The 15572-nt window shown below is 37.2% G+C and overlaps 2 protein-coding genes across 3 annotated transcripts in view; one reads left to right on the top strand and one right to left on the bottom strand.

The window, feature by feature from the left end:
* Window positions 1-15572, top strand: part of LOC139948523 (pre-B-cell leukemia transcription factor 1-like) — a 178669-nt gene that overhangs the window by 31653 nt on the left and 131444 nt on the right. Inside the window, exon 2 of the mRNA XM_071946699.1 lies at window positions 15192-15274. The gene's annotated coding sequence lies outside the window, so the exon portion shown is untranslated. The remainder of the gene's footprint in view (window positions 1-15191; window positions 15275-15572) is intronic.
* The window catches only part of LOC139948522 (target of rapamycin complex 2 subunit MAPKAP1-like), a 48388-nt gene continuing 33192 nt past the window's right edge, over window positions 377-15572 (bottom strand). For both annotated transcript variants that reach the window (XM_071946697.1, XM_071946698.1), the window contains exons 8-11: window positions 13075-13182; window positions 7658-7795; window positions 7084-7227; window positions 377-3407 (exon numbers count right to left, since the gene is read on the bottom strand). In XM_071946697.1, the coding sequence (XP_071802798.1) occupies window positions 3208-3407; window positions 7084-7227; window positions 7658-7795; window positions 13075-13182 (590 nt within the window). In that variant the 3' untranslated portion in view covers window positions 377-3207. The remainder of the gene's footprint in view (window positions 3408-7083; window positions 7228-7657; window positions 7796-13074; window positions 13183-15572) is intronic.

Genomic DNA, 15572 nt, shown 5'->3' with positions numbered 1-15572 from the left:
ATTGCTTACAAACTCCCTCTGGAGTTACAGGCGCTCTTAGTAAATGACTCGTCCAATTACCAGTTAGTAATTATACAAACTGACCAGCACAACAGAACTACATATGAGTAATTCACTATAGGAGTAATTCACTGAGCCCAATTTCATAGAGCTGCTTAAGCAGAAGAGATTGCTTAACAATTATCTGCTAAGCAGAAATGAGTAGGATACCAGTCACAAATTGTACTTGTAACATGAAAATTTGGGCTAAAAATGTGTACAATGCCTATAAACCTTGTGTACTGATCAAATTTTGCCTGAAAATGTGAACAAGGCAGACAGTTACTCTACAATTTATTGACACAAAGAACAGGCACTAACACATTGCAAATATCGATTGCTTTTAAAATATCTTGGCATTTTTAATGAACAGGATACCTTATATATTCATATTCATATAACTCTTTGATTTGCTTTGTTCCTCTGTAATTGTAACTGATTAAGTTTGTGTACATTTCAGTTTGAGATCAATCATATCTTGACTTTAAGTTCATGATTCCATAAAAATTAAATAAAAGTTATTAAATAATATTAGTTTGGTAAGGAGCAGAGTTAATCTGTTCTTTTTTAATGAGTGGTACATACATCTGCCCTGAGTAAATTACAATTCCATGAAAGGACACTCTCCAAACACTCAAGTGTTTTTAAACTATATAAAAAACATCGACAAAAATTTGGTCTCCAGATTTAGCAATGGCAAATCAGTTTAGAATAATAAATTCTGATGATTGGCATTTATTGCGTCTCTCTCTATGAAACTAACCATGCAATATTACTTTGACCTTAATTTGGTTTTGCTTTAAGTATAGGTACCATATATAAAGACAACAAACAAGCAGGCAAACTGTTCACTACATACACATGTACACTACAAAGTAATTAATTGGGCCTTTTCTCAAACCTGCTGTCGGTTTCACAAAATGCTAAGATTAATCTTATCCTAAGTTAGGACGAAGATTAATCCTACTCTTCCTATGTCTTAAGATTAATCCTAAGTTAGGAAGAGTTTTGTGAAGTTGACGGCAGGGCTTAGACTCCAGCTAAGGCTCCATCATCAACTTTGGAACAGTACGGGGTTTCCAACAACAAACGGAGCCTGGAGACAGAGCCTAAACTATGTTGAAAAAAAAACTTGGAACGAGGCTAGTGTCCAAATGGGCTGGTGCCTTTGATCTCAGGGCACCATACCACAGTAATCTTGACTCTGCCATTTTATACGGGTGATGACTAATAATTAGGCTATGTCCAAATTGGAGGCTGTGGTTATCTTTCTCTCACTCTCTATAGTCAACAGAGGTCGGAACCATGTTGAGATTTGGCCATACTTGTCTTACCCCCATTAGGTTGAGTTATGTATTAGGGCATACTATGGTTCAAGACATTCTAAGGTGGTGATCCAGGCGCAGAAATGATTAAAAAATTACCATATTTAATGAAAATCAAGTCTACCAACAGATGTTAAAATAACATCAAAATGTCTTATTTCAGTTGTACAGAAGAACTACTTCCAGACATGGCGCCGCAAAGACATTAAACAATTTCTCTTCTTTATACACCCCACTTTTTAAGTAAGAAAAGCCGACCATAAATATCTCATATCAGTAAAGACAGTGGACACTATTGGTAATTGTCAAAGACTAGTCTTCACAGTTGGTGTATCTCAACATATGCATAAAATAACAAACCTGTGAAAATTTGAGCTCAATCGGTCGTCGAATTTGCGAGATAATAATGAAAGAAAAAAAAACCCTTGTCACACGAATTTGTGTGCTTTCTGATGCTTGATTTCGAGACCTCAAATTCTAAACTTGAGATCCCGAAATCAAATTTGTGAAAAATAACCTCTTTCTCGAAAACTATGGCACTTCAGAGGGAGCCGTTTCTCACAATGTTTTATACCATCAACCTCTCCCCATTACTCGTCACCAAGAAAGGTTTTATGCCAATAAATATTTTGAGTAATTACCAATAGTTTCCACTGCCTTTAAACAATAACAAAGTATATAAATTTGGGTTTTACTCATATAAACACCAATGTGTCTTAGCACTCTATACTTAGTACTTTATCGATGTACATGGGTAGATCCATTCTACCTTCATGGTAGAACCGAAATTAATATTTTGTATCCCGATGCAAATTTACATCTATTAAGAAACACAAAGTACACAAATACGGTCCTAGGTTTGGTCCAGTTTATGCTCTCCATATAAATCCACACAAGTTTCTCCTTTGTTTGAATTCACAAGTTGCTTGATATACTCAGACTCGCTACATGTGTAATGATTTCAACCAAAACTAAATGATATTATGAATGGCAAATATTGCTGAGTCATTTACCATACAACTAACTGTTACGGTTGCTCTCTGGCCCAAGGGGAAATGTAGATTAATATAACAACATTGTAATTTGTCAATCATAAGTTGAATTTGATAATGTGAGTTGATTATTCATACATACGGCTCACCCTAACCCCCCTTGTGTATAAAGTCCCTATCCTCCAAAATCCCCCACTCTATGGTAACTCAATAAGTAATTTCCGAGTAAGATTTGAATAACGTCTGGTACAAAGACTTGCTTAGGCACAATGTGCACAATGTACCACTTACATTTGAATTCCTCAGACTAAAGAGACAGTTGCTATATCAAATTGTTTGGGGCAGCCTTTGCATAGCAACCTCGAGATGAGCAAACCATGGTACCACTGTGCCATACACATCCATTCAGAATTGTGTATGGGTGTTCACCGGCTTGTCTCCTTCCTACCTACCTACATAAGATCATTTGGCGCAATTCCACTTTGAAATTCTCATGTGAAATGGTGAAATTGTGCGGGTGTAGATCATCATGTACCATAAAGCTGCTTATATTTAGTCCAGAATGAATTAAGATGAGTTGTGCTGAGTTGTGTGAAAACAAAGCCCAATTTCATAGAGCTGCTTAAGCACAAAAAGTAGCTAAGCACCAAATACTTGCTTACCAGAATAAGGTTACCACCCAAAAATACCATGTGATATGTACAATGACTGGTATCCTGCTCATTCATGCTAAGCAAGAAACTAATTGTTCAGCAACTTTTTAATGCAGCTGTATGAAATTTGGCCCAGGTCAAGTTACTGTGATAAGTTTTGCCTTCCAACGACGTTCCTCAGGAATTCTGACCAACACTTCACCTATCGTGATGTCGTTTGGTGCTGTGCCTTCTGTCTTTCCATATTGTGTAATCGTTGCGTACAGCGCTGGCTCGAAGCTCCAGGATCTGGTTGATTTTGGAGACGATCTGCTTGGCAGATGAATGGTCCGTCTCGAAGTCTCGATGCTTGAATTCATGACTGATGCTCTTGTAGGTTAAACGGAAAACTGTCTTACCTTCAGAGGGAAATAAACGAAAAAATGATAGGTTTAGAGGGTCTTTCCACTATCTTGTTGATAAAAAGTCAAACGGTTTCATTCTGAAAATGATGTTTTTTTTTTATTTCTTGATGGTTGAAATAAATGTATCTCTAAAACTCAAGGAGTACAATCCCATGACAGACGTTCATGAACTGCCAACGCTTTATGTAAAGCATCTAGGATTTAATCTTGCATCCCCAGCTACATGATCAGAGGTGTGGAACAATATTCTACGTAATAAAAAAGTCTCAAGTTTCTTTTAGTTTTAACAGCCAACACAGCTTTCAGGCACGCCTGTCATGTAAAAGAAAAACAGTTTGGCTACAAATAGTGTCATCAATCTCATAAAGAGACAACTTGTCAAACTTTAATTGTGTTTATAACCACTGTTCTAGATTGTATCAAGACAGAAAGAGGAAACAAAAACACCCCGATAACTCCCCCTTCTCCAACCCTCCCAACTCCGCCCCCTGAGGGGAAAGATGATCGCTCAATAAACTGATGTTTTGATAATAAAAGTAATATTTTTCATGTGTTTTTGTAGGTCAGCCAAAACTCATCATTTTCCCCCCCAAATTCGGCTGGAAATCATAACATTGCTTGCTGGCAACTGCCTAATTCCTCCGGCCAAATATTTGCTTTGCACTTCAGGTGTATCGGCAGGGCGAAAATGGCAGGCTTTGGAATGCGATACGCCGAAGCGACAGTCGCAGTGTTTGCTATAGGAGTGGCTGTCTACAAAGTATGAGGTGCTGTGTGTCAAAAAGTGAGGACCGCCTCGTAACGGGGCATCGGGAGGGAGGAAATGAAGAAGGTGCCCAGTTAATATTGGACAGAGGAGTTGATGAGTTGTGGGTAAAAGGGGGACGGGATGGGGGGGGGGAATGCCATCAAAACACCTACCAGGAAAAACATGTTTCTCATCGCAATTCAACATCGAATTTTCTAAGAAAAGCTACTTCCCAAAGGCAAAACAAATTAACCAGTTTAAGGCATGTGTTATTTAATTTTCTCTACAGTAAACCTAACACTGTGATAAATTAACTAAAACTAATTTAAACAAATTAAATTAAAAAAATATGCATCAATGCACCTAAATGTAGTACCGGTGTTAATATAAACATGTTAAAAGTGTCTCAAAAACTATCGAGTTACATTTACCAAAACAATAATTACCAAATTATAAATATTTGTTTCACGTGACACCATGTGTGTATCTAATTGCTGGGTAGATTATGTAAAAAAAAAAATATAAAGAGTCCTTTTTATCAACAATTTTGAATGTTGATGAAAATATCTACTGCACTGTGAACATAAAACAAAGAGTTGAGACAAACGTTTTTTTCGGAACCACCCCAGCCTCTTTTTAGAGATAATCATTACATCGTGTTACCGCGTTCCTTTACTACATCGTAGTTCCACATAGCAAAGTTTCAAACCCTACTTAATTTTGCTGTTGGGGAATAAATGACATTTTGCTATTAAAAGACAAAAGAAGAACGGGGAAGTATTTGACTAAGGTTGAACTGTCTCACAGCTCAACCCAGGACACGCTGACTGCCGCTAACGGGAAGTGAGCATTGTTTACACCTGTCATGCTCTGGATCTACTCATTCCCTATACTGTAAATCATTACCGTGCTGATCAAGAACCCGGTATGCCGCTTGATTAGTTTTGAGTGTTTACCAATGACCGGGAGGAGAGTGAAGAAGATGACGCAACTAGTGGGCAACGGCCGAGGGAGTCTTGAAATCAAAAAGTGAACCACCGAACGAATGAGGGAAAAGTCTGCAGTACATAAATCAATCAAAAACCCATTCAGTATCATCTTGCTGTTTACTTTTGATCTACAATCTTTTTTCTTTTTTTTTATACTTTGAAGAGGACATTAGCCCAGTATATGGGACAATGTACTTTCTCTGATTTCTCTTTTTTTCCAAACGTTCAAAACATGTTTTCACAAATTCTTTACCTATTTATGTCTCGTTCCTAAAATATTTTATGGGAATTGCATGCTCCAAAGCAATGGTGTATTTTTTATTTCATTGTGCAGCCCCTAACCCAAATAATAGTAACTTGTATTTATAAGAAAAAAAGTGCTTAAGCGTATTTAACAGGTTAACAAGAAAATTAGAGGGCACATTCACCACGGATTTGCATTGTAACCTCATCCATTATCAACACAGTAAGCATCAGAAGGTTAGCATGCCTTTTCGTGTGCTTACGGTTAGCAGCGCTTTGAAAGCACAAAATCAATTGTGCCCAGGACTCAAACAAGGTAGTAAACCCATTTTCCCAACATCTTTCATTAAAGGCACTCTCTGCATCCATCATTTAAGATGATGTCAAATCAGTGTTTACTGGCATCGTTCAGCTTAGTCAGTCAAATACTCCACCCGTGTTTACACTTGTCACTCTAACTCACACCAAGTGCAACTTAATTTGTTTTGATATCTGAATATTTTCTCCGGTGAAGCGTACTGTAGATTGTGAATCACAACTTCAATTGGGAGGCTAGACTGCCCTTTCAAGACCCCCCTCAATAACAGACGACACCGTCCTTGTAATTCAAGCTTAAAACAATGTTTACGTTCGTTCTGAATCACTGGTGGTTCAATTCTCAGTAAAAAAGAGGGTGCTTTTTTTTTTTGTATCGTCAACTTCCCCCTACCCATGTAATTTCTGAAATTAAAAAACTTTCATTTGTGAAGAGGACTGGGACTCGCATGTTTACTTTTGAAGCATTCAGTTTCACAATCGCAAGCTCATGCACTCTTGAGCAAGACAGAAGAGGTTGCCATTTGATTGCCTTTAATAATAACAGTCCATTTACATTACTGAACCCCACTGTAAACGCCTAGAAATTGTTTACAAACATGGACCCTGGAACAAATTTGAATAACCAGCTAAGTTTTGTATTAGTTTTGGTTTTATCTGTAAACACCTGTAAGTGTGTAAGCACTGTATACTCTACGTAAAAACAAATCACACGCATATTACTTGGGTTGGATTTGAACCCACAACGTTTCAAATTCTAGAGTGTCAGTGTCTAACCAACTAGACAGCTAAATTTCATATTTCACAAACATTGCCTTTAAACTGGTAATTTATTTTAAATTTTCCCCCAAAAATCTAATATTAAGCAGTTTGTCCTCCGCAGTTCATAACAGGAAGTCTATTGTATTAAATACTAGACATAACAGATACTAAGACAAATTAGTTTCGTCATTTTGTTATTTTAGTAGCCAATTATTTTTCAATTTCAATTAGAACTGACCCATTTTTTCCTAGATATTATTATCACTAGCAGACAAAGTAAGAATTCTAAAACTAAGATTGTATTATCTTGCAACTATCATTTCAAGATAATTTCTTGAACTATGATTAGTTTTCCTATTTATTGACAAAATATTGTTATAAACGGACAGTAATTTACAGTAGGCCGCTAGCTTAGGGCCAGTTAAATTGCCTGGTTACTCGTCCTAACTCGAGATTAATCAAAGCGTTTCATGAAATTGGCTGCAGGACCACAAAAAATACTGGTAAACCTGACAGTTACTCCTCCTTTGGACAACCGTACAAATCAAGTTAATTTCCAGCCCTTTAAAAACCAAAAACCACACATCAAACATTTTCCAGTGCAATAACTCACCCGATGGTTTTTCATCCGTGAGGGCACACGCTGCCAACCGATCTGTATCTATGGAAACCGCTTTCTGTTTACTGCTCCAGAATTTGGCTGCGGTCGTTTTGGGCTGGGAGACAGGATCTATCTCAATCTTGTCACCAGACACACCTGGTGATCAAAAGTATAATGAGAAAATAGAATTAGCTGTTGTTGCAAACAACTTACCAACCAAAAGGACCGCTGGTATAAATGCAAACAAATAGTTCATGGCCTGATGTTTCAACCATAGCAGATTCTTTCTCAAAGCAAAATAAAAAGTTTTTTTTTTTTTTTTTTAAGTTACACTTTTAGTTTTAAGTAATCTGGTTATTCAAAATAAGTTGTAAAAATAATCTGGTTATTCAAAATTATACTTTAAATACATCATTAAGTCATAACTTATTATCAAATCCATTGTTTATTTGAAATAAATAAATATAACTTTTGTGGTAGGTTGAAATGGATAATCAATGTTATAGATTGTGTCTGTCACCATAGCACAAGCTTAGAGAGGACTAGTAACAAGTCTATGGACCTCTCCAACCCCCTTTCCACTCACCTAATTGAATCTCAGTAGTTGGTCTCAATCTATGCAGCATGTTGATTCTATAGGATTTATACTGAGTGCTGAGTACCAGTGGTGGTTCAGCCGTGGATACATGTCTTGTTCTCTCTGGTTTGGGATATTCTCGTTTGCCTGGAGGTACCAAAAAAGAAGTAAATTAATGAATTTTTTTATTATTTTTTTTAAAGTTAAATTTGCATCGGGGATAAAGAATATTAATTTTGCTTTTTATCCATATTCACTGATTTGTGTAAGCACTGTGTACTCAGTACTTTCCCCGAGTTCTGTGAAAAAAAAAATCACAGGCATGTTACTCTGGTGGGATTCAAACCCACTACCTTTGCAATTCTATAGCAGTGTCGTACCAACTAGACCACCGAGATTGCCCGGTAGCCAGAGTAAAATAAAACAAAAATTCCAGGTGCACAGGGTAATTTGGGGTCACGACCCTACCTTCAAAATGTGGCCTTTTTCCTTGATACAATTAGTAGGGGAAACCTTAATTTTTTTCAGACATTACAATAAAACCTTGAATGATTTCCCTCGTACGAATTACTCAGACATGCAACTTTCTAATTACATAAAAAAAATGGAGGAAATGGTCGATCAAAATTAACTTTTTTTACATGATTTTCAAGTTTTCTATGTCACTGTTTTAAAAAATAAAAAGAGGGAATCAGCCGATCAGTTGTAAAGTTGCATGTCTGATGACTTTAACCAACACATCACAAAATCTTGGTAGCGCCATTTCGGAAGTCAATGTCCGTGTGTGTTCAAGGTGAGGAGCCATCAACACGCTTTGCCACATAATTTGTACGCACAATTTAACTCAAAAAAACCGTGAGCGTGGCAGACAAGCCATATGTAATGTTGGTGCAAGGGGGCAATAACATAGCCAGTTTTGTTGTCCCTCTTTGTGGTACCTATGTATCTTGTTTTGAACACCCAGATCATGTTTTTTATTTTTACTTTGTATTCATTCTTATGCTTGTCTTCTGTACTCCCATCTACATATTGACCAAAAAAAATGATGCACCATTCATTTTAGAAATTAGAATTATCCTATGCAAACTGACTACCAACCAAATGGAACATAGGAAGAAATTAAAAAATAGCTGATGACCCAACATTTCTCAAGTTAGGACGACCCAACTTTGGATGGGTTCAATGCATCCTAACGTCTATGATTGCGGAACCCAACTCATCTTAAGTCCTAAGATTAATCAGAAGTTAGGAAGATTTGGTGGAATCGGCAGCAGTGCCTTTAAAATACAAGGTGTCTGACAGGAATGATGGGGGAGGTGTTATGATTGTAGTAAGAGAAATGATTGACATCTTGGGAGGAAGAGGCTAACTCCTTGAGGAAACCTTGGTTATGTAAAGATAGTGTTGGCAATAGCTCTAGGAACCTCTTGTAGGAAAGTAACGCATCGATCATTCTAAGAAGTCTCTTCGTCTTGAGAACACTTTGCGGACAACTTAAGTTTCTGGACAGCTGTTTCCTGAAAACAAACTAAATGTGTATTTGTGTGTCTTGTTTTGTTCGGGATGTTTTTTACTTCACCTTGTGTTTCTAATCGAGATAGGTTTGCAGTAACACCATTTTCTGTAGAAGTTTCGATAAGTATGCACTGAATGCTTCAGGAGAATACTGGACTCTGATGACGCAATATTTCCACAATGCCAAGTTTCTGTTCTGATAAACATTTCTGTGATTTTTCAATAATCTTTCTGGAAGTGAAACCAAGGAATCCACAAAAAGCAACTATCACTGTGATTCAAAGGCCTGATGATACCTTTGTCGTAAATGTAAGACAATGACTAAATAATCAATTTTTAGTTTTCGATTGGGGGGGGGGGGGGTGACACAATATAAGGAAACCCACACAATCAGGTTGGGGTTGAAAACCGGATCCACATGTACTAAATGTACTACATCTGAGATGGGATTCAAACCACCATCCATTGAGGCTAAAGGCAGGCAAGAAATTTATACCCTAATAAAATTGTTGTACCTTTCTCTTTCCAAATAATTTTTAGTTTAAAGGCAGTGGACACTATTGGTAATTGTCAAAGACTAGCCTTCACAGTTGGTGTATCTCAAAAAAGGAGAAAAAAAAAAAAAAGTCTGTGAAAATTTGAGCTCAATCGGTTATCGAACTTCCGAGATAATGATGAAAGAAAAAAACACCCTTGTCACACGAAGTTGTGTGCGTTTAGGTGGTTGATTTCGAGACCTCAAGTTCTAAATCTGAGGTCTCGTAATCAAATTCGTGGCAAATTACCGTCTTTTTCGAAAACTATGGCACTTTAGAGGGTGCAGTTTCTCACAATGTTTTATATCATCAACCTCTCCCCTTTACTCGTCACCAAGAAAGGTTTTATGCTAATAATTATTTTGATTAATTACCAATAGTGTCCACTGCCTTTAAGCATAGAGAAAGTTGCAGAACGATTCCCGTTTCATTACTACACCTATCAGCTCCACACCTGATTCATCTCAGCACTGCCAGTGTGTCTGTTAAGCTTTAACATTAACAGATACCCCAAAAAAGAATCTATGAATAATGAAGCACATATGTGCTGAAACATTTCAGAAATCTTATTTGCAGAGAGAGACAGTCATAGAGAGAGAGAGAAAGAGAGAGTCCCCTGAAATTTTTCTTTCTCATGGTCCGCGGGTTTTCATGGGTTAATCCCAGTGCATGCGTGTTGGGATCACACCAGAGACAATCATAAATCATTCCACCTGGACCCAAATCTGCCAGGGAATTTTCATACTTAATGACGAGGGTAATCCAAAACCCAGCGAGTCCAGTGTGGTAATTCGTCACGGAACCACGATGCGAAACATTTCCTCTATCCCCCCGGGGAAACTTTTTATTATGGGGGGGTCAATCCGCTGGGAATATAGCAAGACAAAATTGGAAAGGTGGAAATTAAGTAGCGTGGAATCGTGGTTCGTGAGAAAGGTGAATGAACAAGTCTGATTGCCAAAATACCACAAATTTTCGAAGCTCAAATCTTATTACGAAATGCTCTCTACATTGTAAAGAGGAACAAAGTCATATTCAAGAGTGTATCCGTTTCAGTCCCCTGGCCCCTATAGAGCTTATTGTTATGTAAATGAACTCTTCTGCAAACAACCCTTCGAATCTTGAACTTGGAGAGTAGGCCTAATGGAGATTAGATCCGAGTAATTGTCACTCCAAAATGAAAACAGTCTCTCCTTCTACACTCTGTCTAAATACAGTCCGATTGTGACAAACTGCAGATAATCTGCTATCATTTCCCGTTTGGGGATTGGCAACTCTCCCGGGTGCGATGAAAAACACCTCGGACTCGTCTACCAATCAGCATCCATCACTGAGGGGGGATGAGCCAATCAATGTTAACCCTTTAGAAATCAGGCATCAGCCTCGCACCGCAGCAGACAAGCAGACAGCTAACCTGGTTCAAATCAGACCGACATGATGGATCACACAAGTACACCAACCCACTAAATACCTCCACGCTAAATCATCAAACTCTCTTCTTCTTTTTGTGTCAAGCTCACACAGACACACACTCACTCTCTTTGTCTTTCGACTTTGTTCAACCCCTTTACCCGTCTCTATCATCCGCTCTTCTGCCCAACGAAACAACATCACAGGGCCATATATCACTGGGACTAGTAACGCCTGGGCAACAGCCTCTCTGAGTTGTAAAACGAGACGTACAGTAAAGTACACATGGAACTTTTGTCAGTTCCCTTAATTTATTAGCACCTTGTTTCATCAAGAGTAATAAATGATAGATAGATGAAGTGGGCACAGCTAGATTATTCCTGATCATTTTGATTAACAGTCACGCCAAAAATGTCAGAGAAGTGGGCTAGGTAAATTGAGAAAGGAACCTTTTGAGTGTCTTATTGTTTTTAATGTGACGACATAAATTGTTGATATAATTCTTTATTGAAGTCAATATTTTTATCTTACTTTTTTTTCTTTTTAATTCTGAGAGATAAGGTTTAATGCTATTCATGTTGACATTTAGTTCTTGAATCAAAGCTGATACATTTTCTATTGAAATTATTTCTTAAACATAAAGTCCAAACATTAATTTTAATTCATCTCTCATTCACTACTCCAAAAACATTATATAAAAAAAACAAGTGTAAAAAAGAAAACTTTAAAATGTTGACAAATAAATCAAAACATCCATCCTCAATCAACCCTCCAGAACGGTGGAGAAAAAAATTCTCTCGACGACCGTAAAAAAAAGCCAGTATCCCATGCCACACTCTCTTCGCCCTCAATCCCTTGTCTCTGGGATTACGGACATGGAGAGGTTTGTCCAGGAGCTCGCTTGACATAATCCCATCCCGCTAAAGGGTACTTCACTACCACTTGGCATTTCAAAAAACCTTGACTGGGTCGACGACAACTCTGCGCTGAGTGACAGTTTTCTCTCTCTCTGCTGAGCTAGCCTTTACTTCTACTTGATAACCCACTGTTTGGTGAGGGCTTCTTCAGGGAAGACCTCAAAGAATATTGAACGGGAACTTCAAGACTCTTAGATTATAGCTAGGGAAATGCTCTCTGAATGTGTTTAGTACTTAAGGTGATCAAACGTCTCTTAAAAAGTCCTCACTATTAGACACTTCATAAATATTGTAATCCATTTAAAATGATTGTAGTTTAGTGCTGATGTTTAAACAAAATTCAAGGCACACGCTGCGATGTGAAAGAAAAAAAAATCCAGGAATACTAATACTTTGATTCAAATTTACCCAGTCAGTTACCCTTGTGGTATACTTCTTGATATTTGAATTGAAAGTTGCAGAAATGCTTAAATGATGGTTAACAAAAAACAACAACAAATTAATGTATAATAATATTCTTTATCCCCGATGCAAATTTAACATCTCTAATATCGTTGCGGTACCCGCTGCCAAAACATAGGATTCGAACTGCCTCTAGCTGCCGGGCAACCTCGGTTGTCTAGTTGGTAAGACACTGCTCTAGAATTGCAAGGGTCGTGGGTTTGAATCCCACCTGAGTAACATGCCTGTGATATTTTTTCACAGAACTCGGGAAAGTACTGAGTAGGCTATACAGTGCTAACACACATCGGTGTAAGGGTAAAAAAAAAAAAAAAAAAAAATGATAATAATAATATTCTTTATTCCCCATGCAAATTTAACATCTTTAAATTAAGGTAATCAGAAAAAGTGGTCCATGCATAAACAATCTACATCAGACACAAAGTGTGTAGTGTAGCTCTTCAACAAAATCCACAACTATAAACAACATTCCATTAAAATTTGCCCTCTAATAATAATAATTTAAAATGGTTTTGCACCATAGAGCGATTGCCTCAAGTTTGTATACATTGTGTGAAACTCTAGACAAATAAATATGGGTACTCACTGTGTTCCCGCACCATGACGAGGTCAAACGAGGTCATGTCACATAGCCTGGTGTCCAGATCCAGTGCTACACCTGGTTGGTTATCTCTCTCTAATATGTAGTCAGGTCCTGAACAAAAATGAAATGACAAGGAAAGAAGGGTTGTACAATAGTTAAGGGATGCTGAAAAAAACATTAACTATGATGTATGAATAAGGAACTAGCTGGTCTGGGTACTATCATATTTACTACTGTCTTTGTGTATGAATAAGGAACTTGGTGTATGAATAAAGAACTAAGACAGGTTTGTGGTATAACACCATGTGAACGACTCTTTTGAGTAGTGTTGGTTTTGAAAATAACTGGTGGTTAACGACTTAATTTTTTTACCTTGACTGATTGAAACGTTGAGTCGTTAACCAACAATTCTCTGCAGAACCATCTCTACTCAAAAGAGTTAACTACATGGTGTTACCGCAAACCTCTCTTAGTTATACTCCCACCATGCAAAGTTTCAAATCCTAGGAACCAGCTGGGCCCAATTTCATAGAGCTGCTAAGCACCAAAATTTGCTTAGCATGAAATGTCTGCCTCGATTAAACAGGATTACCAACCAAATTGCCACATGATTTTCAGGATGAGCAAACATCAGCTGAATACCAGTAACACGTAATATGCAACAAAAGGAAATTTTGCTGGTAATCACGTTTTTATCAAAGAAGAAATTTCACGCTAAGCAAACTTTTGTGCTTAGCAGCGCTATGAAATTGGGCCCTGGTCTAGGTACTGTCATGTTTATGGTGTATGAATAAGGAACTAGCTGGTCTGGTCAGTGTAATGATTTGACTGAGATGGATGTATACTGTGTGGAAAGTCTCACATTCATCTTACTCTTCGGATACATACTTCAACCCATAGGTCCCTTGTGCACGAATGTTAATAGTAAAAGAAACCAATTTAACATTGAGGAAAACGGAAAGAGTAATAATAAGTTTCTGCAAACTGGATATTATTCCACGTGTCAAATAGCAACTCATGTTTCTTATTTAAATAAAAATATTAAAAAAAAAAACATTTTGAAGAAAAAACAAAATTCATAAGACATTTGTTTGAGATTAAATTGTTTTCCTGGGGCGAACTCTTTGATGTTCCTCTTCAATTTGAAACAGTAAACCACATACTAAAAAATACTTCCTCCACTTATGAAAACACTGTGGCCGTGACTTTTGGGCAAGTCCTCAGAAAAAGGAATCTCCACTCTAGTTTAAGTTCAACTCGCACCTTACACACTCCAAAATTTCATTACAATTATGTTTTTCTCATTTATAATAATTACCAATTAATCTTGGTAATGAGAAATTCGTGGCTTTTCTCTCCCTATGAACAAATACACGACATGATGTCAAAAAAAGGAATGATTAAATTGGTGTTATTATTACATTTTCAGCAACTACTTGAGATTTAATTTCTGACTGATTAAGTTGCAGGCACGACACTTGGGTTGACTCTAAGCCATAGGGTACAAAGATCACTGCTAATACTTCCCTTGTCCCTTTGTACTGCACCACCTCCGAATATCAAATAATATCAAGCATGAAGAAAAAGAACCACTAAAGTGCAATTGTACTATTCAACAAAAACACTGATGACATTTGAACAACCACCAAAGACCAAAGGCAACATATTGTGTACATAAATATTACATTGAAACACATGGTTTTGTTGTGATGTAATAATTGAGTTTCTTGTTGCAGCTTGGACGTAACATGATAAAGTTTTAATGTTATTATCCTGTGTTATTCAATGAAAATAAAGTCCAGTCAACCCTTCCCTTTGGCAGTTGCACTGGGCCTTTCTTCTTTGAATCATAAAGCAGAAGACAAAGCTTCTAAGTTTTAAGCAATGCAAATTAAACTGTAAAGGGTCTGTGCACGGATGGTAAACTCTGAAAATTATTGGCAATAAAAACTTACTTGGTAAGAAGTACATCAGCTTTGGATAGTATAATGCAGTTTGAGAAACTTTTCACTTCGAAGTAATGTGGTTATGGAAAAAGATATCACTTGTTATCCGCCAAAATTTGAATTTGAGAAGTGTAAATGCAGTAACATTTCTCATATTGTGTATTCCAATTGCAGATTATTCTTCCTGTGTGTACATAAACCACTTCAGATTTTCTGCAACATCTCAAGAACGCTACCACCTTTTTCACAGGTTGAAGGTATGTTTAAATCCTCTTTTGTATATTATAGAGACATCAACTTATTAATTTGTTGTTTCAACTTAAACTGACTGCATTATCAACCACCCGAAACAACCCTATAGTTTGTGGCAAGGAAACAATATCATCTGCTTTGTCTGCCATTTTAAAAACCACTCACCAACACCTCAGAAGAACATTCGCCTATGGTTGCTAACATTTGCTAAACTGTTTGGCGAACGTGCGGAAATATTGGGCAACATTTGCGCACGTGGAACACACCCTGATATCTCAAGAAATACTTGACACCATCGACCAT

The sequence above is a fragment of the Asterias amurensis genome, chromosome 15, assembly GCF_032118995.1.
Source record: "Asterias amurensis chromosome 15, ASM3211899v1".
In the NCBI taxonomy this organism is placed as follows: domain Eukaryota; kingdom Metazoa; phylum Echinodermata; class Asteroidea; order Forcipulatida; family Asteriidae; genus Asterias; species Asterias amurensis.
This window is presented reverse-complemented; position numbering and strand designations above follow the sequence as displayed.